We start from the raw sequence: 26,399 nt of genomic DNA on the forward strand, positions 1-26,399 counted from the left end.
CTCCCCACGGGAGGAGGATTGGTGGTGGTCCTGCCGGGTGTGGCGACCACCGTCTTACCCGGTCAGTCCGTGGGGCATGAGGTAACGGGTACGATCCAGCGTGGCTGTCCGGATCCGTATTTTCGCGGCGGTGGCATGTAGTGTGGCGCCATCTTGTGAATGGACGGCCACCACACAGGTGATCATCTGCACATGCGCAAGAAGGATGACGCGCTTCTGACATTTCCCGGAAGTGCCGGGACTGTGGGTGCCCGGAGAGTGTTTACACCACAGCAACCATGGAGCAGATCGGTATGCTCCTGCTTAGCCCTCCAGCAGAATAGATGAGGAGCAGCAGCAGCCTCCGCTGTTACCACCACAGCCATAGGCTGTCACTCAGAAGAGGCAGCAGGAAAGCAGGCCTCAGCGCAGACGGGGGAGCAGTGTTCTGACTCTGGTGAGATACGCTTGGGAAGGAGGGACTCCCGGTCCAGCCAGCAGAGTCTGAAATCCAATAGACCAGACTTCTGGAAAGCCTTCAGAGGGACTTGTCTAATGACATCACTCCTCCTTCCAACCCTGTTCCACCTCTGTTTTTTGGCATATGAGTGTTAAGTGCTCTTCGTGAAAGTTCCCTTTGTACAGAGGTCCTTTTATCTGGTTCCTTCAGGTTCAGGACAGACCCAGACATGCACCTATTAAAACTAGAGACAGGGAATGCGCTCTCTGTAAACGGGAGCTGTCTAGTACCTGGTATAAAGAGCTTGGCCAGAGCTGTGTTCAACAGACTCAGATTAGGCCCGAAGTTTACCTCGGTCCTGAGGTCCATGATTAGGGCTGTGGTCTGGGATTCACTAGGATCCCTATCTACTTGAGTCATAGCCTTATGAAATGCAGACCTGGTTCCGGGGACTCAAACGGTTCCCAGGGGGGAGGACGAATCTTCAGAATCCGTTCCCTTCTAGGTCATCAATGCTTACGATCGAAAATTCGGGGCAGCCAGTAAAAACAGTCAGGTCCACTATGGACGCTCATGCTGAAAAAGCCCCCCCCCCCCAAAAAAAAAAAAGTCAAGAAACCTTCAGCTAGGGTTCTATGATCGGCCATTGCAGCTAACTGCACATCAAGATGGCGGTATAGTCTGACCCACTTAGGGTTCAGCTTAAAGAAGAAGAGATTATTGTATCTTCATCTCCTTTTCTTACGTGGGGTAGCTGCGTTCCTTACTGACACATTTGCAGTCTCACCCAGGCTGTTGGCTAAATCCGCAGCCTTATCTGGCGCAGCCGGAAGGGTCCTCTGGCTGAAGTGCTGGCGGGGGGATATCCAGACAAGATCAAGACTTTGCAGTGGCTACTGTGGCTGCTTTGCTACTGCTGGTATTAATAACAGGTGCCTGGGCGGAGCAACAATGAAATGGTGTGTTCACCCCTGTGACTTTTCCTATCCAATGACCAGGGGAATTTCTGTTCGGCCCAGTCCTGGATGATCTTTTAGGAGCAGCAGGCGACAGAAAGAAGGGTTCTGTACACGTCAAGTCCAGCCTTCAGTAGACCTTTGGGAAAGAGTTTTTGGCTGAAACACCTGAAGATCAGCCTTGTTGGTCGGACTGAAGGAAATCGAGGGAAGCGCCACATTTATGTTTAAGAGGCCCTTAAGGATACGCAGAGGGTCCCCCCAGTGACTCTTCCCCCTGGGTCCGGGGAGGAAACTTTCTCATTTTTTTCTTCTGTCCTGAGTGAGGATATCCTCAAACCAATGGACCCGAACCCTTTTTGTACTCTAGCCTCAGATTCCGTTCCAAAGGTTTGCACAATAATAAACCTGAAAACTCTCAATACTTAGAGAGCTTCAAATGGAGTCAGTAATATCCACAGGGAAACATTGAATTCCTGGTGTCACATGGCAGTGGTAGATCTGAAGAATGTAGTTCTCATGTCCTGATATGCGTCAGGGTTCAGAAATTCCCCAGGGTAGCCCTGTATATGGAGGGGAAGTTTTGACATTTCCAGTATCCAGCTCTTGCGTTGGTCTGGGGATGGTCTTTACAAGAATATCTGAAGTGACAGCCCTTCTAAGGAGAGGAAAGGGTTCTAAGATCCCGTATCTAGATGGTTATCGGCAGCTCTGCCCGACATTGTACCGAACTTAGGCAGGAGGGGGTTTAGATTCAACAGCTCAAGACTGCCAACTTCTAGAGTCTGAACTAGAGAATCTCCAGGTGCAAGTGGCACAGGCAACAAAAGTCCCGAGAACTCCTCAGAGACTCAATGTCCCTTTTTTAGGCTCCTTTTACATTCAGCATCTGGGTGGTGCTTTTGGTCCAGGTACAAGCCGGAGTCCTTCAGGTGAACATTCTGAAGTATCAGGTGATTCTCGGAGGTCGTCCGGACAAGTATGTTACACTCCGGCCCAACACAGTGGATCCCTGTATTGTTGGCTGCATCCAGAGGACTTTGAAGGGCATGCCTTAAATAACCCAAGTATCGAAGGTGCTTGCCGCCAAAGCATGGTTGAAGGACCCATTTTCAAGGTCATTTTGTCCAGGGAGTGTGGTCTGGAAGAGATACCGATGTTTTCCCAAACACCAGGGAATTCCTTGCAGTAGAAACAGCAGTGGATCAGTTCCTGCATTCCCTTAGGGCCCCTTTACACACTGGGACTTTCAGCGATCCCACCAGCGATCCCAACCTGGCCGGGATCGCTACAACGTCTCTGGTGAGTCGCGGGTGAGATGTCCAACAGGCAGCCCTGGCCTACGACACAACAGCGCTCCGGACCTGCAGAACGGCCTAGTTAGTCATTGGGGACATTGTAAGGTAGCTTTTGAAAGGGCAGTCGCTAACACAGTCGCTGTAAAGTCCCCTTTCCACACTGAAAACTTCTAGCGATCATACTGCACAGCGGGAAACAAAGGACCAATGACTGGTCCTGAACGATTGTAGCGATCAGCAACTTCACGGCACGGGCCCGGTCGCTGATGTGTTCGCAGACTGCGATGTCGCGGGGGAGGTCGCTGTTGCGTCGCCGATTTTGCAAACCCGGTGACGTTGCGGCGATATCGTTTGCGATGTTGCAGTGTGTAAAGCCACCTTAACTGGTCATTGTACGTAATCCTCTAACATTCAAGCGATAATGGCATATCTCTATCATGGGGTTCTCTGTCCTGATCACTGATGGCAATAGTAAGCAGAGCATTGTTTATAATCCGAAGAGAACTGTACGGCAGTGGACGCCCTGCTGATCACATGGAACTTCCACCTTGGCTTATGCTTTTCCTCCCATAGTCCTCATTCCAGCAGTTCTGATGATAATACGGGAGGAGAGGGCAGAAGCGATCCTGGGCGGCATATCACAGCGTGGCTTCACATGGTCACTTCTAAGTATCGGAGAGTTTGCTCCTGGCCTGATCACTACTCTTATGCAATGCAAGAAACCAAACCTTAAGGCTAAACTCTACTGCAGTACTGAGATAACCTTCTTGTCATTCGTAGGGGCAAATCTAGATGACCCAGCGCCAATTGCGTTGGTATTGGAGTTCCTCCAGAAGAGGTCTAAACTGAGTCTTATCGATTAACCCGCTAACTGTTCGCGTGTGGGCCCTAGCTGCCCTGCATAATTATGACCTAGCGGGAGATCACTGGATTCCCGTTTCACTCCTGTAATAGTCCTGATTGTGGTCTGTCCTTTCCATCATGGGATCTTATTCTCATCCTCAGCTTTCACCAAGCCATATATGAACCCTTAGAGTACATATATCTTAAGGATCTATCTCGGAAGTTGACAGCAGCACGTAGGGTTAGTGACATCCAAGCCCTATCTTAGTTCCTTCCTTACTCAGGTTCTTGAGAATAGAGTGGTCCTGGGACCACCTAAACCAGCTTCCTTCCCGATGGTAGTTTCAAGCTTCATAGGTCTCCAGAGATTATTCTTCCGAACTGTATGGTAATCTGAAAGATCAGGGGAGGAAGGGTGGCATTACCTCAATGTTAGACGTGGCCTTCTAGCATATCTCTCAGTCACCAGTACCTGGAGAAGGGACTACTCCCTGTTGTTCTGTTGGGGTAATGGGAAGGGGCTCTAAGCCTCCAGATCTACCTTGGCTGGGTGGATCATAGAAGCCAATTCTGTCGCCTACGCCAGTGTTAGGGAGATGTCTGAAAGCTCACTTCCCAATAGCAATGGCATCTTCCTCGGCGGAAAGATCAGAAGTTCACATCGTGCAGTTCTGTGGTGACCAAGTGGTCTTCACTTTCCACTTCTATAAGCACTATAGATGGATTTATAATTTACTGGCCTCACCTTTTGGGAGAAGGGTTCTGCACGCTTTGGTCCCTCCCTAGGTTTCCTGTCTATGTAATTCTCTCGTGGTGCTGTCATGGGTGCTGGAAAAATACGTAATTACTTACCGGTAATGTGTTTTTTTCTGAACCCATGACAGCAGCCTTACATTCCCTCCCTACGCGTGGATGTGTTAATAGTTCTGGGGTTTTTCACTTCTCTCCGCATGGCTGTATGTTGGTGGTAGTTTTGTGTTTTAACAATGTTCCTTTTCCGGAGGTCCTTTCATGCTCGGTAACCAACTGATGTGGGGAGAGGTGCCGCCCCTTTTTAATCCTGGAGGTTTCCTGTCCTTGAAGGGCGGATCCCCTCTCTCGTGGTGCTGTCATGGGTTCAGAAAAAACACATTACCGGTAAGTAATTACGTATATCTAATATATAAAGCTGAATGTGTGTGTGTGTGTGTGTGTGTGTGAGTGTGTGTGTGTATATGTGTATATGTCCGGGATTGGCATCTGCACCGTCGCAGCTACAGCCACAAAATTTTGCACACTCACACGTCTGGACCCTCAGAGCGTCATAGGCTATGTTTTGAGGGGAAATTTTAACCCCGCGCTTTAGTTATTTGCCAAAAAACCTGCCTCCATTAAAGCGAATGGAGCTGGGAGCCACAATGCAGCCAGAACTTCAGAAGAATGCGCAGCCACGCCCTTATATGGAATGTTGGCGTGTCACAGTGCAGCCAGGGAAAGAGACATAGACAGGGTAAGAGACAGACACAAAGAGACAGACACAGATAAAGAGACAGACTGACAGGGAAAGAGACAGACACAGACAAAGAGACAGAGACAGACACAGGGAAACAGACAGGGAAAGAAAGGGAAAGAGACAGACAGGGAAAGAGACGGAAAGAGACAGACAGGGAAAGAGACAAGGAAAGTGACAGAGAGATAGACAGGGAAAGAGATAGATAGACAGACAAAAAGAGATTGAGACAGACGGCGAAAGAGACAGAGACAGACAGGGAAAGAGACAGACAGACAAAGATATAGAGAGAGACACAGAGAGATATATACAGAGGGGGAGACAGACAGAGAATGGGAGAGAAACAGAGAGACAGTTACTATCCCGGGCGTTAATACATTCTATTTATACATTCTATCCCGGGAATGTTAATACATTCTATTTTGTTAACAACAGTTATTAACCCGGGCGAAGCCGGGGAGTACAGCTAGTTGTATCATAAAAATTATTAAATGTCTGATGGTCACATACACATGTTCATGTATTACAATAAATCTTTCACCCAACTATAAGCAATATATGTAGGAGTCGGAGTCGGTGCAAGAGAAATTGAGGAGTCGGAGTCGAAGGTTTGGTTTACCGACTCCACAGCCCTGGCCTAATATATATATCAGTTTTCATGGTGTAGAAGCAGCAAAACATAGAAAACTGTAAATGTGTTTATCGCTGTATTTGTACTGGCTGGAAGACTAAAGCCAATTCATCGCTTATACCGCGCGGTGAACGACGTTAAAAATAGTAATAAAGCCAATTCTTCACCTGCTGTTGATTTTGTTTATTCCACGTCCCAAAGATCGTGGTACGGCGCAGCTCACATTTATCTTGTGGAAGTCAGACAAAATTCCCATAATGAATAAAGAAAATTCACTATAATGAGGCAGAGGGAGTCACTTTGCCCTCCCGTCCGGCCTGTCATGCGGAGTTATTGCATCATAAAGGACACAGGTCAGAATTGTATAAGCTTGCCTGGTGATGAAGGTGAAAACAGGGGGTGAAGGGGTTAAACTTTTCTGTATAAGGAAGTGATGAATAATAAAGCCCCTTCTGCATTGTGCATTTCCCTGCTCTGTGTGACGCAGGCGCCCGATGATACCTTTCCTCTGCCGGAGTCTCATGGCTGTATGAGGCCAAAGCAAGCAGCTGGAAAACAGGTTATGGTGCCGGATTCTCCCGCTGATGTTTGGGAGGATTGCGGAATTATTTTGGGGCTATGGAGAGTATTAAAATTATAGCGGCCTGGAAGATAAGGACCGGCTGCTGTATGCGGTGCACGTTGTATCACTATAGAGGGGCTTGGCCGATTAATATATGACCAGTATCCAAAGTATATGTCACCTGCATTGTATATTGTGTGTGCTGTATTAGAGATTACCTCTGTCCTTCTGTTCCTTAAGTTCAGGACTCTGTTCCTTTACTAGATGCTGGTCCTTCCCATCAGCGGCCCCCCGAGGATGGAGCAGGACAGAGAGCACATGGCGGCTCGGATATTAGACCTCACCCTGGAGATAATCTACTGGATCACTGGAGAGGTGAGAGCTTCACATCACATCCCTCTGATCTCTAGGAATAAAGCAGGGAAATGACGGGGAAGGTGGAGGATTCTCAGCCTCTGTGTAGTGATCGGCGTCTCCCCATACACAGGATCACACAGTAGTGAAGACGTCGTCTGGGGAGTGTGTGACCCCCCGTGTGTCAGGAGGATGGAGCAGGACCCCGAGTGCCATCACCGAGCCTCCACCTCATTCACTGATACATGAGCAGAAGATCCTAGAACTGACCCACAGGATCACTGATCTGCTGAGCGGAGAGGTGAGCGCTGCCGGGAATGCTGGGACATTATACAATACCGCTGCCGGGGGAGGGGTCTGCTAATGACGGCTCATTGTGTGTGTCAGGTCCCTATAAGGTGTCAGGACGTCACCGTCTATTTCTCCATGGAGGAGTGGGAGTATCTAGAAGGACACAAGGATCTGTACAAGGAGGTCATGATGGAGGATCCCCCGTCCATCACATCCCCGGGTAAGAGGAGAGTGTCCTGGGCTGTAGAGGAGAGGACAGGGCTGAGAGTCGTCTAGATTCCCCATCATCTGCTCATCACATACAGACAATGTATTCATCACTGCCGTTATTTCCTACAGATGGATCCAGTCAGAGAAATCCACCGGAGAGAAGTCCCCGGCCTCTATATTCCCAGGATCGGCCAGAAAAGGAGGAAGATGTCTCCCGGGATCATCAGGTGGATGAGGTGAGATTTCTACAGATCCTCTATAGATTGATGTAATGAAGCTTCTACTAACCTCAATGTAAAGTTCTGCAGTGTAGATGTAAATGACAGATGACAGCACAATGCCAGTCAGCTGCTTCTAAGGCAGAATACTCATTCACTCACTCTTAGGTACATTGTTTTTCACTAATTTTTGTGGTGAAGAAAGTTGAAAAGAAACAACTTTTTTTTTTCTCTGCTCTCATCAGAAGTGGAAGAAGTTGTTGTGGTCACCAGATTTTCTCTTTACTATTATAATCCATGAACAGTAGAAGTCCGGGGCTCCTCGTTTCTGTCGGATGTTTCCTTTTATGACTTTTCAGTCTCAGAATGCATCTTTTAGTATGGGGCAAGTCAGATTTTTAACTTTGCCATGTTTTTGGTGTACAAAACTTCAGTCATAAACAAGGTGTAAAAAAAAAAAAAAAGACTAATGGCACATCCTACCTTTCTAATGTGAACAGGTGCAAACTGAACGTGAAACATAGTAACAAAAAGGAGTCAGTTGCACTCTGTAGTGCCATGATATGAAGAACAATGAATATGGTGATATAGAGATGCATTACTGCTATGAAAAACATGTAAAAATTGAGACACTTAGCACACAAAAATGTCCGGTTTTATGTGAGCCCAACAGCCAGCGGCAAGGTGACCTCATTTTGTTGGGTCCCTATTAAAGAGGTTGCCTTCCAGTTGGCTGTTGGGCTCAGTGTCCATTTTTGTGTGTTAACAGTCAATGGCAAGGCAACCTCTTTGATAGGTACCCAGCAAAAAGAGATCACCTTGCCGCTGGCTGTTGGGCTCACATAAAACCGGACATTTTTGTGTGCCAAGTATCTCAATTTTTACATGTTTTTCATAGCAGTAATGCATGTCTATATTCCCATATTCATTGTTCCTCATATCTTTGCACTGCAGTGTGCAACTGTCTCCTTTTTTGTTACTAAACAAAATGTAGATTTTATCCTTAGTCCTTTACAGAATGATCAGGTTTTTTCCCATTATTCTTCCTGGTAGTTTTAGGCACAAAGTACAAAGAGAAGAAACAAAAGTGATGAGAGGCCTGGAGAACCTCAGTTACAAGAAAGTAAAAAAGTATTGAGCAGCTTTATGTTAGGTCACTGCAAAGAACAAGACCTATGTCATTTGATTGGGGGATAGAGGATTTTTGGTACTCACCGTGAGATCCCTTTGTTTTAGCTTTCATTGGTAGACACAGGATCCATGCTGTGTCTCCCAATGAGGTGTCTTAGGTACATTGAATCTTTATCCTGCCTCATCGCAACGTGATGATTGGTACATGCTTCTTGTTTTCACGTTCATTTGTATATAAGATATATCAGGGAGACTTTTTTCCTTTTTTTTCTCATGTCTATAATGTGGGATTTTTGCAGGAAAACTCTGGTGGAACGACGAGTGGAACCAAAAACCCCACATCAGAGTCCGTGACCGGTAAGAGCCGCTCATAGATCTTATTTAACTGTAAATGTCTTAATGATGGGAAGATCAGAAAAATGTCCTCACGGTGATCATTATTATTAGGCCTCATTGAGACGTCCATTTTTGACATACGTGTTCTCTCTGTGTTGTTTGGCAATAGAACGTGTACCCGCTATTCTCTACAGAGGTGTTCTCATGTCTGTGTTTATTTGCAGACCATTTGTTCTGTAACTTCAAATATGGAGACCTGTCCCTATATGATGCGAGTCATGGGTCAAAATTGCAGATAGAAGAATGGCTGCGTGAAAAATTACTGGCAGATCACATTGTTACGCGGGTGCAGTCCATAAATGATATTGTAGGGTGTATGTGTCACGCTAGGTACGGGGGAGTACCAAGCGAAAAGTAAGGGAAACCTTGTGTCTCGGGAAGGGGGAGATGGTGACCACTGGCCCCGGGGTCCCTCACCTGCCAAGATAGGTTTCACACCTATTCGCCAAGCCGGATACCTGACCCTAGGTATCCCTAGTGCTGGGACCTAAATAGGGAACGGATGGGATGAGCTCTTTATTAACCCAAGTAAACATTAAAGAAGACACAGGGAAGCACACATGGGGGGAAAAGCATGAACTACTTATTTCCAGATGACTCAGGAAGAAGTTCAGCAAAGAGCAGCAATGATCCTACAGATGAGCACAAGCCGCCTGCTTGCATCCAGAGCTTGTGAAGGAGCTAAATATCACCAGCAGAAGTCCAAGGAAAATGAGAGTATTTAAACCCAAGGGGGAAATACAGATGATTAGCAGCTGAAGGGAAGAGGAGCTCTGCAGGGTCCTAAAGGGAAAAGAATAAAAACCCAGCAGAGGAGATACCTAGTACACTGAATACTAACAGCAGGAATAATAGAAAGTCATGGAGCATTTTTCACAGCCAAACGCTGTGACCTGCTATTGCCGGACACCACAGGACTATCTGTCACCTGTGACACACCTGTAAGAGAAGCTTTTCAGTCTTTGGGGGTTTATTTTGTTTGTTTTTTTTCATACTAGAAAATCATTGACCGTAAAAACTACCAGAAGTAGTAAACTCTGATAAAACTCGATTTTACATGTGAGAAAAATCACCGTGTGAATGAGGCCTTACTATTCATGGTAGAGACACACTGTCGGCACACTTTTACATATGGAGGTAGTGGTATGACTGTGGCGGCGCTTGTCCCGCGATTATAAAAATACGTTTTTTTGTAGAGATTTGATGTGCCTTTTTTGGGAAATGTAGTGTGCAAGTCGTATCCAAATCCGGCTTGATGCTATAAGACTAGGTTACCATCTTATGTTAGTGTGGACACTAGGGGGTAAACATCATATCTCGAGGGGGGGGTGGTTGTATTGTTCGCACGCTGTAAATTTTATGGTGAGACATTGGTGGTAGAACCTAGACTGTCGGTGGCCAAAAAATAATAGAAAAATGAGGTTAAAGGGCTTCTCTAAGAATGTAATAAAATGATTCACATGGCAGCCCCCGTCCTAGTCACATGTCAAGACAATCTGGAGGAAAAACCACTCCTAACACTTGTTTCTCAACTGTCAGAGGAGCTGTATCATCAGTGCATCTACCGGTGGTGGAGAAGTGTGTGACAGGAGAAGAAATAAATCTCCTCTGACTGAGCACAGAAGATGATGAGGCCGGAGGAAAGCCTTTTTTGTGCTCAGTCAGCCAAGGAGATTTCTTTCTTCTTCTGTCACCGTCTTACTCCGTCCGCTCCGGATCATGCGCTTACGATACAGCGCCTCTATCATTTGAGATAGAAGTCTCGGGAGCATTGTATCTTCAGACAGGTGACTCGGACGGGCTGCCGTTTGAATTATGTGATGGGGGGCCATTTTATTACAGTTTTAGAGAAACCCTTTAAGCATGATTTTCATCTTCAAGAAACTAAGGATTCATTTGGAGGAGCACAACATATTTTTCTGGTACAGTGGAACCTAGGTTAAGGAGAACAATCCGTTCTGGGAGTGTGCTTGTAAACCAAGTTACTCGCTCAGCAAAGCAAGATTTCCCATAGGAACTCATTGCAATGCAGACGATTCGTTCCACAACTTGTTAAATGACCCAACACACACACACACACACACACACACACACACACACATATACATACACACACACACACACATATATACACACACACACACACACACACACACACACACACATATATTCTGCTCATCTTACCTTCCGTTCCATCGTCGGTCTCCTGGGACTTGCAGTTCGCTGGTACAGGATGTATATCGGGTAACCATCACGACGAGGGAGGAACTTCCTCTGCCAGAGCGCTGACGTCAAAGGCAGGAGCCGCTTGCCTCTGATTGGCCAGCACGCTGCCTTTGAGTAGCGGCTGACAGGGGAAGTTCCTGCCTCGTCGCGATGCTTGCCGAATGCCGATACACATCCTATACCGGCGAACTACAGGACCCAGGAGGCCGGCGATGGAACGGAAGGTACACACATTATGCTCACCTTACCTTCCGTTCCATCGCCGGCTTCATGGTTCTTGTAGTTCGCCGTACCGGGTTAGGGAAGGCAAGGTGAGCATAATACGGTATGTGCGTGCGCATGCGTGTTTGTTCGTGTGTGTTTGTGCGTGCTTGTGTGCGTTTGTGTGGACTGCAAGTGCGGGTTAGAGCGCGGTGGATGTACGGAACCGGAAGTATGTGCGGTGAGTATTTTGCTCTTTCGGCAAAGCTTTCTCATAAACCGAGTTACAAATTTACTGAAAGCTTTGCTCATTAGGCAAAATACTCGCTAACTGGGTTACTCGTTAAGCGAGGTTCCACTGTATCCTTAAAGGGAATGTTAAAACTGTCAATTTTTTTTTTTTTTCTGTACATGTTATTGAGGGCGGTGTTCCTATCTGCGGCTGCGTTAAGAGCAGTTCAAACATTTGTTTTACAATACCTGCATGAGCATGAAGAAACTGGAGATGGCTTCCTGGCCTGTCTTTGAGAATATTGCAGGCACAATCTACAAATTACCTTACTTCGCCAATTAAAGTATTTTTTAAATTATAACTTTTTATTAATCCCTTTAATGCTCCATGATGGATATATCCACAGTGGAACGGGCTCAGGAGCTGTATTATACAGACGGCATCTGCCTATACCTGCAGCAAATGAAGCACTGCTGTTAATCCTTTAGATGCTGCTACTAATCACTTACCGTGGCATTTAACCTGTGTAATCCTGCCTGAGCATCCAGTGTCCATAGACAGGATGTGAACACACACACTGCCAAGCAGGCTGTCGATCAATGTGCCAAGGACTGATTACAGTCACAGCATTAAAATATAAAATTAATTAACCTGATCAGTAAACAGTGTAATGATAAAAAGAATCTAAACATCAGTTTTGCATTTTTTTGTTGCCACGAAATGCAATAAGAGGCGATCAAAACATGATATTGTGAGCGAAATACTCTCCTTCTCTGCCATTGGAACTCCAAGTTAATAAAATTTGTTTTACAAGCGCTTGGGAAATCAATACAGCACACACACTTTATTTTGTATTGAAAGTTTCTGCTTTTATACATAATGTGATCAGTTTATATAGTACCCCAAACAAAGAAGTAACTCCTCAGAACTATGCACCAATAAGAGCCGCAGGGGTTGTATGTATAAATGTGAAACTTCCCCGCCCATCAGTGTTAGCTGAACCCTATGACATCGCTAGTTATAAGACAAGATGGTTTCGATAAGCAAAAAAACGGATTGTCTTCTAGCGTAATATCTACCCCAAAATGGTATCAATAAAAATAACAAATCGGGACGCAAAACACAAGCATTCACACAGCTCCATCTTCGGAAAATGGGCACGCAACAGCATGTTTGGCGCGTCATGCACCGCAGCTTTAGGATTAGGAAGACCAAGATGGCTGAAAGGGGAGGCGCCGGTCCCGGAGAACGGCGCTACCCATCCGACTGTTGTGCATCGGAGCGACTTTCTAGGTGAGTATTATAAAGTGTTTTTTATGTTCTACACAGTGGTCTGGGCTCTTATATACAGCATGTTAGAATGCTGTATATAAGAGTCCAGTGGTGGTGGCCGCAGCTTATAGGCCGAAAAAGTGGTGACAGGTTCCCTTTAAATACTGGTATAGTCCTCCGGGTCAATGGCGAACTCAACCACCCTCCCCATACCCTATCGAACTTTTGCGGGCAGCCCCTGTTTTTATAAATATAATGCTCAAAAGATGAGGTGGTATTAACTAGTCGGATCCAATGAGATCTACTAGGGGGTCGTCTATCCATCCATCTTAAAACTATCCCTTTTCATGCTAGAAATAACGTCTTCTTCAAGAAAATATTATTGTACCACGACTAGAGTTGAGCGAGTAGCTAACTATTCGTACTCTCTATACTCCTAACAAATACTGTCTAATACTCGCGTATTCGTTCCGAATAGCATGTGCAATGCAAGTCAATGAGGAAAAACTCGCGAAGTAACGAGTAACCCGAATGGCGTACTATCGTGCGAGTAGCGAATAGTGCGGCATGCTGGTTACTCGTTACATTGCGAGTATTCCCCATTGACCTGCATTGCACAAGCTATTCGGAAGGAATACGCGAGTATTAGACAACAGTGAAACAAGAAAAACAAAATCAGCTCACCCAGATCACATGGAGACTCCAATGAAGGACAGGTGCACGGTGAAGCCGGCCCGGCCAAGAAACTCTAGGAGACGGAAACAAAATCCAGCACTCGTGTCCAGAAAATATATTAAAACTTGCTTTTTTATTCAATATTTATGGTAAAATGGAAATGGATCATATCCACAAGGTATAAAAAATCCCCATAAAGATGAGATAGGATGACAGGGTACGCGTTTCGAGCTACATGCTCTTAATCTCAATCCATATTGAATGAACAACCAAATGGAGATTTAAAGGAAAAGGGGGAGGAGAAAGAAAATTAAAACGGATATGACACCATAGATAGAAAAAGTCAGGCTTCGACAAATAGCAGCAGAAAGAATCAGAGCAGAATAGCTATGCACCTTGCATGAGCAGCAGAACAACATATATATATAAGAAAAGGGGATTAAAGCAGGAATATGCAATACAAAATAACAAGTATCAATAAATGTACAAGTATATCCTTTGCAATATATTACAGATTTTTTATCAGCATTATATAACCCTCTGTATAAAAAGGGGGGGGGGGACAGACATTAAGACAATCAAATGAACCATATATCATTTTATAAAAAAAAAAAAAAAAAAAAAAAAAAAGAAGAATTCTCTTTTATTTTTTTCCCCAAAAAAAAAAAAATTTTATACATTATATTTTAACACATTAATATATATTTCTCAGTTCATCTCGCAAATTCATACCCTGAGGGGCTCTAGTCTCCATCAAGAAAATCCACTTCGCCTCTTTCCTACGCATAATTTTTGTAAATGCGTAGGAAAGTCTGTACACATCCATACCTCATGAACTAGCCCTTATAGCCTTGGGTCTGGACATAGTAGCTACCCATAAAGGTGAAAAAATTATTTTTTAGTAAAAACCAAGTTACATCCAAAATGAAATTCTGGAGATCAGATGGGTAGCCACTATATCCAGACATGTGATGTTTCAAGGCTATAAGGGCTAGTTCATGAGGTATGGATGTGTACAGACTTTCCTACGCATTTACAAAAATTATGCGTAGGAAAGAGGCGAAGTGGATTTTCTTGATGGAGACTAGAGCCCCTCAGGGTATGAATTTGCGAGATGAACTGAGAAATATATATTAATGTGTTAAAATATAATGTATAAAATTTTTTTTTTTTTTTTGGAAAAAAATAAAAGAGAATTCTTTTTTTTTATAAAATGATATATGGTTCATTTGATTGTCTTAATGTCTGTTCCCCCCCTTTCCCCCCCCTTTTTATACAGAGAGTTGCATAATGCTGATAAAAAATCTGTAATATATTGCAAAGGATATACTTGTACATTTATTGATACTTGTTATTTTGTATTGCATATTCCTGCTTTAATCCCCTTTTCTTATATATATATATATATATATATATATATATATATATATATATATATATATATATATATATATATATATATATATATATATATATATATATATATATATGGTTCTGCTGCTCATGCAAGGTGCATAGCTATTCTGCTCTGATTCTTTCTGCTGCTATTTGTCTAAGTCTGACTTTTTCTATCTATGGTGTCATATCCGTTTTAATTTTCTTTCTCCTCCCCCTTTTCCTTTAAATCTCCATTTGGTTGTTCATTCAATATGGATTGAGATTAAGAGCATGTAGCTCGAAACGCGTACCCTGTCATCCTATCTCATCTTTATGGGGATTTTTTATACCTTGTGGATATGATCCATTTCCATTTTATCATGAATATTGAATAAAAAAGCAAGTTTTAATATATTTTCTGGACACGAGTGCGAGTATTAGACAGTACTCGTTATGAGTATAGCGAGTACAAATAGTTAGGTACTCGCTCAACTCTAACCACGACCATTCCTCAGCATCCAGAATCCCGAATATACATAATAGGAGATGCAAAGGGACATCAAGTTCCAGAATCTCAGACAAGAAGGTCACCACCTTTCTCCAATATAATTGGAGATCTTTACAAGCCCAGATCATATACCAAAAGTTCGCTGCCTCCTCCCCACATCTCAGGCAACAGTGACCCCGAGAGTTCCCCATTTTACTCAGTCTGGCAGGAGTATTGTAAGTTTGGTGGACAATATATAACTGAATCAAGTTATTATTTGTAGCTGGATTCAAGAATGCCACAGTCAATAATATCATCTACTAGCTGTAGTATCCGGCGTTGCCCGGGATAGTAACTGTTACTGTCTCTCTCCCAGTCTCTGACTGTCTCTTTCCTTGTTTGTCTCTGTCTGTGTCTATGTCTCTGTTTCTGTCTGTGTCTATGTCTCTGCCTGTGTCTATGTCTCTGTCTGTGTCTCTGTCTCTGTCTGTGTATATGTCTCTGTCTGTGCCTATGTCTCTGTCTCTGTCTGTGTCTATGTCTCTGTCTCTGTCTGTGTCTATGTCTCTGTCTGTGTCTATGTCTCTGTCTGTGTCTCTGTCTGTGTCTATGTCTATGTCTATGTCTCTGTCTGTGTCTATGTCTCTGTCTATGTCTATGTCTCTGTCTGTGTCTATGTCTCTGTGTCTATGTCTCTGTCTGTGTCTATGTCTCTGTCTGTGTCTATTCTCTGTCTGTGTCTCTGTCTGTGTCTCTGTCTGTGTCTCTGTCTGTGTCTCTGTCTGTGTCTCTGTCTGTGTCTCTGTCTGTGTCTCTGTCTGTGTCTCTGTCTGTGTCTCTGTCTGTGTCTCTGTCTGTGTCTCTGTCTGTGTCTCTGTCTGTGTCTCTGTCTGTGTCTCTGTCTGTGTCTCTGTCTGTGTCTCTGTCTGTGTCTCTGTCTGTGTCTCTGTCTGTGTCTCTGTCTGTGTCTATTCTCTGTCTGTGTCTATTCTCTGTCTGTGTCTATTCTCTGTCTGTGTCTATTCTCTGTCTGTGTCTCTGTCTGTGTCTCTGTCTGTGTCTCTGTCTGTGTCTCTGTCTGTGTCTCTGTCTGTGTCTCTGTCTGTGTCTCTGTCTGTGTCTCTGTCTGTGTCTCTGTCTGTGTCTCTGTCTGTGTCTCTGTCTGTGTCTCTGTCTGTGTCTCTGTCTATGTCTCTGCCTGTGTCTATGTCTCTGCCTGTGTCTATGTCTCTGCCTGTGTCTATGTCTCTGCCTGTGTCTATGTCGCTGTCTGTGTCTATGTCGCTGTCTGTGTCTATGTCTCTGTCTGTGTCTATGTCTCTGTCTGTGTCTATGTCTCTGTCTGTGTCTATGTCTCTGTCTGTGTCTATGTCTCTGTCTGTGTCTATGTCTCTGTCTGTGTCTATGTCTCTGTCTGTGTCTATGTCTCTGTCTGTGTCTATGTCGCTGTCTGTGTCTATGTCTCTGTCTGTGTCTATGTCTCTGTCTGTGTCTATGTCTCTGTCTGTGTCTATGTCTCTGTCTGTGTCTATGTCTCTGTCTGTGTCTATGTCTCTGTCTGTGTCTATGTCTCTGTCTGTGTCTATGTCTCTGTCTGTGTCTATGTGTCTGTCTGTGTCTCTGTGTCTGTGTCTCTGTGTCTGTGTCTCTGTGTCTATGTCTCTGTCTGTGTCTCTGTGTCTGTGTCTCTGTGTCTGTGTCTCTGTGTCTGTGTCTCTGTCTGTTTCTATGACTGTCTCTTTCTATTTCTGTCTGTTTCTATCTCTGTCTGTCTCTGTATCAGTCTATCTGTGTCTGTCTGTCTCTCTTCTCCCTTCTCTCCCCCCCCACCCCCACCCCCCGACATTTTATCTCACACATAAGCTTCTTACTGTGCTGGCCAAAAGTATTGGCACCCCTGCAATTCTGTCAGATATTACTCAGTTTATTCTTGAAAATGATTGCAATCACAAATTCTTTGGTATTATTATCTTAATTTATTTTGCTTGCAATGAAAAAACACAAAAGAGAATGAAACAAAAATCAAATCCTTTATCATTTCACAGAAAACTCCAAAAATGGGCCAGACAAAAGTATTGGCACCCTTAGCCTAATACTTGGTTGCACAACCTTTAGCCAAAATAACTGCGAACAACCGCTTCCGGTAACCATCAATGAGTTTCTTACAATGCTCTGCTGGAATTTTAGACCATTCTTCTTTGGAAACTGCTCCAGGTCCCTGAGATTTGAAGGGTGCCTTCTCCAAACTACCATTTTGAGATCTCTCCACAGGTGTTCTATGGGGTTCAGGTCTGGACTCATTGCTGGCCACTTTAGTAGTCTTCAGTGCTTTCTCTCAAACCATTTTCTAGTGCTTTTTGAAGTGTGTTTGGGGTCATTGTCCTGCTGGAAGACCCATGACCTCTGAGGGAGACCCAGCTTTCTCACATTGGGCCCTACGTTATGCTGCAAAATTTGTTGGTAGTCTTCAGACTTCATAATGCCATGCACACGGTCAAGCAGTCCAGTACCAGAGGCAGCAAAGCAAACCCAAAAGATCAGGGAACCTCCGCTATGTTTGACTGTAGGGACCGTGTTCTTTTTTTTGCCTCTTTTTTTTTTTTTTGCTGTAAACTCTATGTTGATGGCTGTTCCCAAAAAGCTCTACTTTTGTCTCATCTGATCAGAGAACATTCTTCCAAAACGTTTTAGGCTTTCTCAGGTAAGTTTTGGCAAACTCCAGCCTGGCTTTTTTATGTCTCGGGCTAAGAAGTGGGGTCTTCCTGGGTATCCTACCATACAGTCCCTTTTCATTCAGACGCCGACGGATAGTACGGGTTGACACTGTTGTACCCTCGGACTGCAGGGCAGCTTGAACTTGTTTGGATGTTAGTCGAGGTTCTTTATCCACCATCCGCACAATCTTGCGTTGAAATCTCTCGTCAATTTTTCTTTTCCTTCCACATCTAGGGAGGTTAGCCACAGTGCCATGGGCTTTACACTTCTTGATGACACTGCGCACCGTAGACACAGGAACTTTCAGGTCTTTGGAGATGGACTTGTAGCCTTGAGATTGCTCATGCTTCCTCACAATTTGGATTCTCAAGTCCTCGGACAGTTCTTTGGTCTTCTTTCTTTTCTCCATGCTCAATGTGGTACACACAAGGACACAGGACAGAGGTTGAGGCAACTTTAATCCATGTCACCTGCTGCAAGTGTGATTTATTATTGCCAGCCCCTGTTAGGTGCCACAGGTAAGTTACAGGGGCTGTTATTACACAAATTACAGAAGCATCACAGGATTTTTCAAACAGTGCCAATACTTTTGTCCACCCCCTTTTTTTGTTTGGTGTGGAATTATATCCAATTTGGCTTTATGACAATTTTTTTTATTTTTTTTTTCATTGAAGACAAATTAAATGAAGATAATACCAAAGAATTTGTGATTGCAATCATTTTCAAGAAGAAACTGAGTATTATCTGGCAGAATTGCAGGAGTGCCAATACTTTTGGCCAGCACTGTATACTATGAATGTCCTTTTTGTTCCTATAGCAACCAATCACAGCTCCTATTAATAACCTGTAGTTCCAGGCTCCATTCACTTTCATGTAGGCAGGGTTTTTGGAGAGTAACTGTAAAGCGCGGGGTTACATTTTCCCTCCAAAACATAGCCTACGACGTTCCCTGGGTCACATGGAGTGTCTGTGCAAAATTTTGTGATTGTAAGTGCGACTGTGCGGATTTCTTCAGTGGACACACACACACACACACACACACACACAGCTTTATATATTAGATAGCAGGAATCCGTGATTTCCACCTGTCCAAGACCGGGAGAGGCGCACCATGAGCCCTAGCCCGGATGAGGGAGGGTACAGCTTAGAAACCAGGCCTCCGGAGCCCTGGGAGTGGATAATACTGATGATTGGGAAGGAGGAGAATTTAGTGTCCTTATGCTGAAACTGGGAGCTAAATGCATGACGTATCTGAAGATACTTAAAGCATTGAGACTGCGGCAACTCAAATGTTGTTTGCAGCAGATCAAAGGAGAACTTTTCATGTTTTACATTTTTTTTTTCCTGCTTTCTAGTATATCACATGATAAAATGGATGCTATGATTCAAAAATATCACTTAATCCCATTAAAAAAACAAGCCCTCATGTCTACACAAAAATATAAAGTTATGTTGCTTGTAGGAATGGGAGGCAACAACATAAATATTGCCTGGTAAAAAAGGGGTGGATGAAATTATGAACTATGCTGTTTTGTTTTTCATTGCATAATACATTTAATTTGGTTAAATATTTTGTTAATTAAAAATGTATATATTTTTTTTCCAGATGAAAATTTATTGAGCGTCTTCCCCGGACATCATCATTTATTTCCATATTGTAAAGAAGAAAATAACAATAGCACACCAGCTAATTCATTACTTCCCAATGTACCCGTAGTCCTTCCCAGTAGAGATATGTCCACTGATACTACTGATGACAAGATTACTTCATCTAGTCAATTACTGAGTGGGTCCAGTCAGGGCGAAATATTCCCTCATGGAAAACACTTTAAAAAGGAAACTGATATTTCTCTGCTTGAGAAAAACCACAGCAATGTAACTCCATTTCCATGTTTAGACTGTGAGGAATCCTTTACAGAGGAAATTAATTATATTCAGCATCAGATAACTCACATAGAAGAAAAACCACTGCCGAGTCTTAGCAATCAGCTAAATCTCATGGATCATCTAGGAAGTCAAATGGGAGAGAAGCGATTTTCATGTTCTGAATGTGGAAAGTGTTTTAACAAGAACGCTAACCTTATAGGACATCAAAGAAGCCACACAGGGGAGAAGCCGTTTTCATGTCCTGAATGTGGGAAATGTTTTAGTAAAAAACATAGCATTATAGAACACCTAAGAACTCACACAGGTGAGAAGCCGTTTCCGTGTTCTGAATGTGGAAGATGTTTTAGCGACAAATCTGGTCTTATTAAACATCAGAGAATACATACAGGGGAGAAACCATTTTTATGTCCCGAATGTGGAAAGTATTTCAGTCGGAAATCAAATCTTGAGGGACATCTAAAAATGCACAGGGGGGTAAAGCCATTTTCATGTTTAGAATGTGGGAAATGTTTTAGCCATAATTCGGCTTTTATTCATCACCAGATAACTCACACAGGAGAAAAGCCATACTCCTGCCCTGAATGTGGAAAGTGTTTTAGCAATAAATCTAATCTTGCAGGTCATCTCAGAAGTCACACGGGGGAGAAGCCGTTTAAATGTTCAGAATGTGGGAAATGTTTTAGCCAGCATTCAAGTCTCGTTAAACATGAGAGACTTCACAGAGGGGAGAAGCCATTCTCATGTTCAGAATGTGGACGATGTTTTAGTCAAAAAGCAAATATGGTGGAACACGTAAGAACTCACACAGGGGAAAAGCCGTATTCGTGTGCAGTGTGTGGAAAATGTTTTGGCGACAAATCTGGTTTTCTTAAGCATAAGAAAATTCACACAGGGGAGAAGCCATTTTTGTGTCCCGAATGTGGAAAGCGTTTCAGTCGGAAATCAAATCTTGAGGACCATCTAAGAGCTCATAGAGGGGAAAAACCGTTCTCTTGTTCAGAATGTGGGAAATGTTTTAGCCAACAATCCAGTGTAAAATTACATCAGAGAATTCACACAGGGGAGAAGCCGTTTTCCTGTCTTGAATGTGGGAGATGTTTTAGTCGTAAATTATATCTTATGGAACACCTAAGAATTCACACAGGAGAGAGGCCGTTTTCATGTTCAGAATGTGGGAAATGCTTTGGCCAGAAATCGAGTCTTTTTAATCATCAGAAAACTCATTTTCGGGAGAAATCTGCAGAATGTTCAGCTCTATAACTCTACTAATGGGGATCCATGGCAGGGGAGTACTGAGCAAATTGAAGACTTCAGAGGACCTACACTAAACTATTATGAGGCTCTGATTGTTTGGGCAGGAGCAGGACTGAAGTTGTAAAGGACCATTGGTTACAAAAGAAATAAAGTTAGTGAAGAAACCATAGTAGGACCTGAAATAAAGCATCATCTTTAAAGGAGTAGTCCTACGCGATAGGCAGGTATTGGGCATCTGCTCGATTCCTTAGAATGGTACAGGTGCTCAATACTTGCCGATCTCACACATCTCTACAGGTGTCTGTATAAGTGACGTCTCATTCTCCACTTGCGTCACGATGATGAAGTTCATGGAAAACTATCTTTCTCTATTTCTCCTTTGGATTGACACAGAAAACCATGAGTGACAGACAATTTTTGTTTTCATGCCTCATTTTTTTTTTCTTTTGTTCCAAGAGCAATAACTTTATTTTTTCATCAAGTTGGCCATATGAGGGCTGTTTTTTGGTTTTTTTTTTTGTGTGTGGAATAAGTTGTATTTTTTTTTATCATATTTAAGTGGATTAAATAATATTTCTGAAGTTTGAAGAAAAAAAAAAAATAATAAAAGATTTGTGTTGGTATTTTCTAAGATCTATTATTTTTTTCCACGGTGGTGATGTATGAGAGTGTAACGCCTGCCTGGATCCACAGACTCAGATGGGCTGTAATAGAGGGAAGCCACTCACCAAGTAGGACCCCCAGAACCCTAAAACCTTTTAACCCCTATACAGGGTTTTGGAATTACACAGGGCCCCGGACATCACTACCTGTGGAAGGCAGCAGTCCAAGAGAGTAGTCGTCAGGAATGGTCAAACCAGGAATGGAAGAACAGGGACAGAATCGGCAGGCAAGGACGTAAACAGAACACAAAGCAGAGGTCAAATCCGGATCGGGTAGCGAGGCACATAAACAGCAGGCAGGAGGGCAGCCAGAAAACACGCAGAAGTCAGCACACAGGAATCACTAAACAGAACAGGACGGACCAGGAGCCAGGAAATCGGAACTATCTCTGGCAGTGGTCAGCAGACAGTAGGGGAATTAAGAAGGGTGTGGTATCTTCCCATTGACTGCAGCTGAATGATGGCAAATTCAGCTGGAAGACAAACGCCACCTATAGTCAGCCAGTGGTACTGCAGATCCCAAGGAAGCCCAGCCCAGTGGATGAGCGGAGCCTGCGCCCACTGGTGCCGCTGGCATCGACTCCTCTCCCAGCACCATCCACGTCAGGAACACGGCGTCACCTGCGATCAAAGTAGAAGTCGCTGGAGTGGACTCTGGTGGTGACGTAACAGAGAGCTGGCATTGAAGACCCTAATTTGACTTGGTTTGAAAGGGAATCTGTCCTCAGGTTGTTTGCTGAGATACCCTTGCATCATGCTACAACTAAGACCCGCAACACACACCCGTTTAATTTGTACGTGTGCGGTACGTATTTGCACGTACCGGAGACACATAGACACGGAGACCCATGTTATTCTATGGGTGATGGCACACACACGTAAAATCACACGGAACGTGTGTCCATGTGGTAAGTACGTGTGTGCGCTTTTCGACACGGATAACATGTCCTCTTTTGGCCGGCATCACGCAGGCACGGACCCGCTAAAGTCTACGGCGTATGTCCGTGTTCAGCACGTTTCGTCAGTGTGCGTTTTTAAACAAACTATGTTTTTTTGGTTTTTTTTTTTTGTTAAATTCAGTATACTTACCTTTTTTCATGATGTTCTCAGTCATACTTACATTGGCGCTCGTTTTTTTTTCTTCCCCCGGCTCATACCGCTCCCCGATCACCAGCGCTGCGAGGAACAGCTGTGCAGAGAATGCGCGGCAACAATTACTTTGAAAAAGCCGGCCGCTCATTAATTAATCTCGTATTCCCTGCTTTCCCCGCCCACAGGCGTCTGTGATTGGTTGCAGTCAGACACGCCCCCCACGCTGAGTGACAGGTGTCTCACTGCACCCAATCACAGCAGCCGGTGGGCGTGTCTATACTGTGCAGTAAAATAAATAATTAAAAAAAAACGGCGTGCGGTCCCCCACAATTTTAATACCAGCCAGAGAAAGCCATACGGCTGAAGGCTGGTATTCTCAGGATGGGGAGCTCCACGTTATGGGGAGCCCCCCAGCCTAACAATATCAGTCAGCAGCCACCCAGAATTGCCGCATACATTATATGCGACAGTTCTGGGACAGTACCCGGCTCTTCCCGATTTGCCCTGGTGCGTTGGCAATCGGGGTAATAAGGAGTTAATGACAGCAACCCATAGCTGCCACTAAATCCTAGATTAATCATGGCAGGCGTCTCCCCGAGATACCTTGCATGAGTAATCTGTAAGTTACAGTAAATAAACACACACACACACGAAAAAATCCTTTATTTGCAATAAAAAAACACAAACAAATACCCTCGTTCACCACTTTATTAAGCACGAAAAACCCCTCCATGTCCGCGTAATCCACGGAGGTCTAGCGTCGCATCCAGCTCTGCTACATGGAGGTGACAGGAGCTGCAGAAGACACCGCCGCTCCTGTCACCTCCCCGCAGCAACTGAAGACAGCCGCGCGATCAGCTGAGCTGTCACTGAGGTAACTCGCGGCCACCGCTGGATCCTCCAACTGTGACAGCAACATGATTAATCTAGGATTTAGTGGCAGCTATGGGTTGCTGCCATTAACTCCTTATTACCCCGATTGCCAACCAGGGCAAATCGGGAAGAGCCGGGTACTGTCCCAGAACTGTTGCATATAATATATGCGGCAATTCTGGGCGGCTGCTGACTGATATTGTTAGGCTGGGGGGCTCCCCATAACGTGGGGCTCCCCATCCTGAGAATACCAGCCTTCAGCCGTATGGCTTTATCTGGCTGGTATTAAAATTGTGGGGGACCACATTCCGGTTTTTTTTTTAATTTATTTTACTGCACAGTATAGACACGCCCACCGGCTGCTGTGATTGGGTGCAGTGAGACAGCTGTCACTCAGCGTGGGGGGCTTGTCTGACTGCAACCAATCACAGGCGCCTGTGGGTGGGGAAAGCAGGGAATACGAGATTAATTAATGAGCGGCCGGCTTTTTCAAAATAGTTAAAGCCGCTGGAGTTTTTATAACAACTGAGTAGCGCCGCGCCGGAGATCGGGGAACGGTAAGTATGAGAGAGGGCTGCTCACTTCAGTCACTCAGGGGATTAGCGGTCACCGGTGAATCCTGCACAGGTGACCGCTAATCAGTACACGGCACACAGACAGAGCCGCGGCATGACAATGAAGTCGGGTGAAGTTGACCCGAGTTCATTCTCATCGTGCAACTCTGTCTGCTGTCAGCCGACATCTATAAACGACATTGTGCATCACAAACATGGACATTCCACATGGACATTCCACGTACACATACACGTTCATGCCACACGCACACACGGTCATTCCACACGCACACACGGACAGCATGCGCCATAAACACGGATGTCATACGTACCAGAGAAACGCCCATAAAAAACGGAACACTGACCCGAAAAACGGACCGTAAGACACGTACGTTTTTTTTGCGGAAGTGTGTTTTAGGCCTAAGAGAAACTAGTAACCCCAGCGCTGCCCAGATTCATCCAGACTGTTGTTCACGCTGGGCTTGATGAGGTGCTGTGCTGGAGTCAGACGCTCCCTATTCATGAAGAGGTGTATGCCTCTATATGACACAGGACTATCGGAGAAGTGGCTTGCACTTTCGTATCTGCCATTAATCTTACTCTAGTCCCTGCTAGACCTAAATCCTCATTAGCCCCTACTGTTCCCTACTCCCTGTCTGCCCTTTCTATCCCCTTTTTTGCTCAACCACTCTTTCTCCACCTAGATCATAGTTTAAAAGTTCCTCGTGCCATCTAACCATTCTTTACTCAGCACAGCGGCACCACCCTCCCTCTCATTAAGGTGCAGCTCGTCCATGAACCCAAACCCTTCCTTCCTGCACTAATTAAGATACTTATTTAACACTTTAAGTTATCACTGCCTTTCTAGTGACGCTCTGTGTGAGTGGGGGCACCATGGGGTGCGGTCTATGTGAGAGGGGAGACCATGGGGTGCGGTCTGTCAGAGAGGGGGGACCATGGGGAGCAGACTGTGAGAGAGGGGTGACCATGGGGAGCAGACTGTGTGAGAGAAAGGGGACCATGGGGAGCAGACTGTGTGAGAGAGGGGGTACCATGATGAGCTGTGTGGGAGATGGGGGATCATGGGGAGCTGTTTGTGTGAGAGAGGGGCGATCACGTGGCGCGGTCTGTGTGAGAGCGGTGATCATGGAGAGCGGTCTGTGTGAGAGAGGGGGGACCATGGGGAGCAGTCTGTGTAAGAGAGAGGGGGGCCATTGGCAGAAGACTGTGACTGTAAGAGAGGGGGGATCATGGGGAGCAGTCTGTGACTGTGTGAGAGAGGGGGGATCATGAGGAGTTGTCTGTGTAAGAGAGGGGGGTCCATAGAGAGCGATCTGTGTGAGAGAGGGGGGACCATGGAGAGCGATCTGTGTGAGAGAGGGGGGACCATGGGGAGCAGACTGTGTGAGAGAAGGGAGACCATGGGGAGCAGACTCTGTGAGAGAGGGGGGACCATGGGGAGCAGACTGTGTGAGAGAGGGGGGATCATGTGGAGCGATCTGTGTGAGAGGGGTGATCATGGGGAGGGGTCTGTGTGTGAGAGGGGGGGCCATGGGGAGCTGTGTAGGAGAGGAGGGATCATGGGGAGCAGACTGTGACTGTGTGAGAGAGGGGGGGACCATGGGGAGTGGTCTGTGTGAGAGAGGGGGACGGTATGGCGTGGATTTTTTGTGTGAGAGTGGGGACGATGGGGAGCAGTTGTGAGAGGTGGTCATGGTAAGAGGTTTGTGTAGGTGAGAGCTGGTCGTACAGATCGCTCTGTGTGGGGGCATCCATGGGAGCAGATATTGACTCCTCTCAGTGATGTGTGGGTGGAGGTTGCTCCGCTCTGTAGATCTGCAGATGATGTATCCTAGTAACTACAGGACCTTTGGTGATGTCATGGTCATGTGATAATTTACATAAGAGGCGGAGTAAAGTAGTGGAAACTTCCTGTCATGTGACCTGCAAATTACATGGCTGTGACGTCACCTCAGGTCCTGTCTGCACCGGGTGACTTCTGCACACGTGAGCAGTTTTCTCTCTTTCTTCCTCTCTGTAGAGCTCTAGACGGTTTCTCTTGTTGGTTTCTTTG

At 45.0% G+C, this 26,399-nt stretch overlaps 1 protein-coding gene across 1 annotated transcript in view; it reads left to right on the top strand.

Annotated features, from left to right (window-relative positions):
* The window catches only part of LOC142297144 (uncharacterized), an 87,576-nt gene extending 65,873 nt beyond the window's left edge, over positions 1 to 21,703 (top strand). The window contains exons 8-15 of the mRNA XM_075341419.1: positions 2,265 to 2,409; positions 4,540 to 4,673; positions 6,483 to 6,593; positions 6,706 to 6,873; positions 6,960 to 7,083; positions 7,203 to 7,309; positions 8,722 to 8,779; positions 19,610 to 21,703. Of these exons, the coding sequence (XP_075197534.1) occupies positions 2,265 to 2,409; positions 4,540 to 4,673; positions 6,483 to 6,593; positions 6,706 to 6,873; positions 6,960 to 7,083; positions 7,203 to 7,309; positions 8,722 to 8,779; positions 19,610 to 21,150 (2,388 nt within the window). The 3' untranslated portion in view covers positions 21,151 to 21,703. The remainder of the gene's footprint in view (positions 1 to 2,264; positions 2,410 to 4,539; positions 4,674 to 6,482; positions 6,594 to 6,705; positions 6,874 to 6,959; positions 7,084 to 7,202; positions 7,310 to 8,721; positions 8,780 to 19,609) is intronic.
* Positions 21,704 to 26,399: the final 4,696 nt, after the last annotated feature.

The sequence above is a fragment of the Anomaloglossus baeobatrachus genome, chromosome 3 (assembly GCF_048569485.1).
Source record: "Anomaloglossus baeobatrachus isolate aAnoBae1 chromosome 3, aAnoBae1.hap1, whole genome shotgun sequence".
Lineage (NCBI taxonomy): Eukaryota > Metazoa > Chordata > Amphibia > Anura > Aromobatidae > Anomaloglossus > Anomaloglossus baeobatrachus.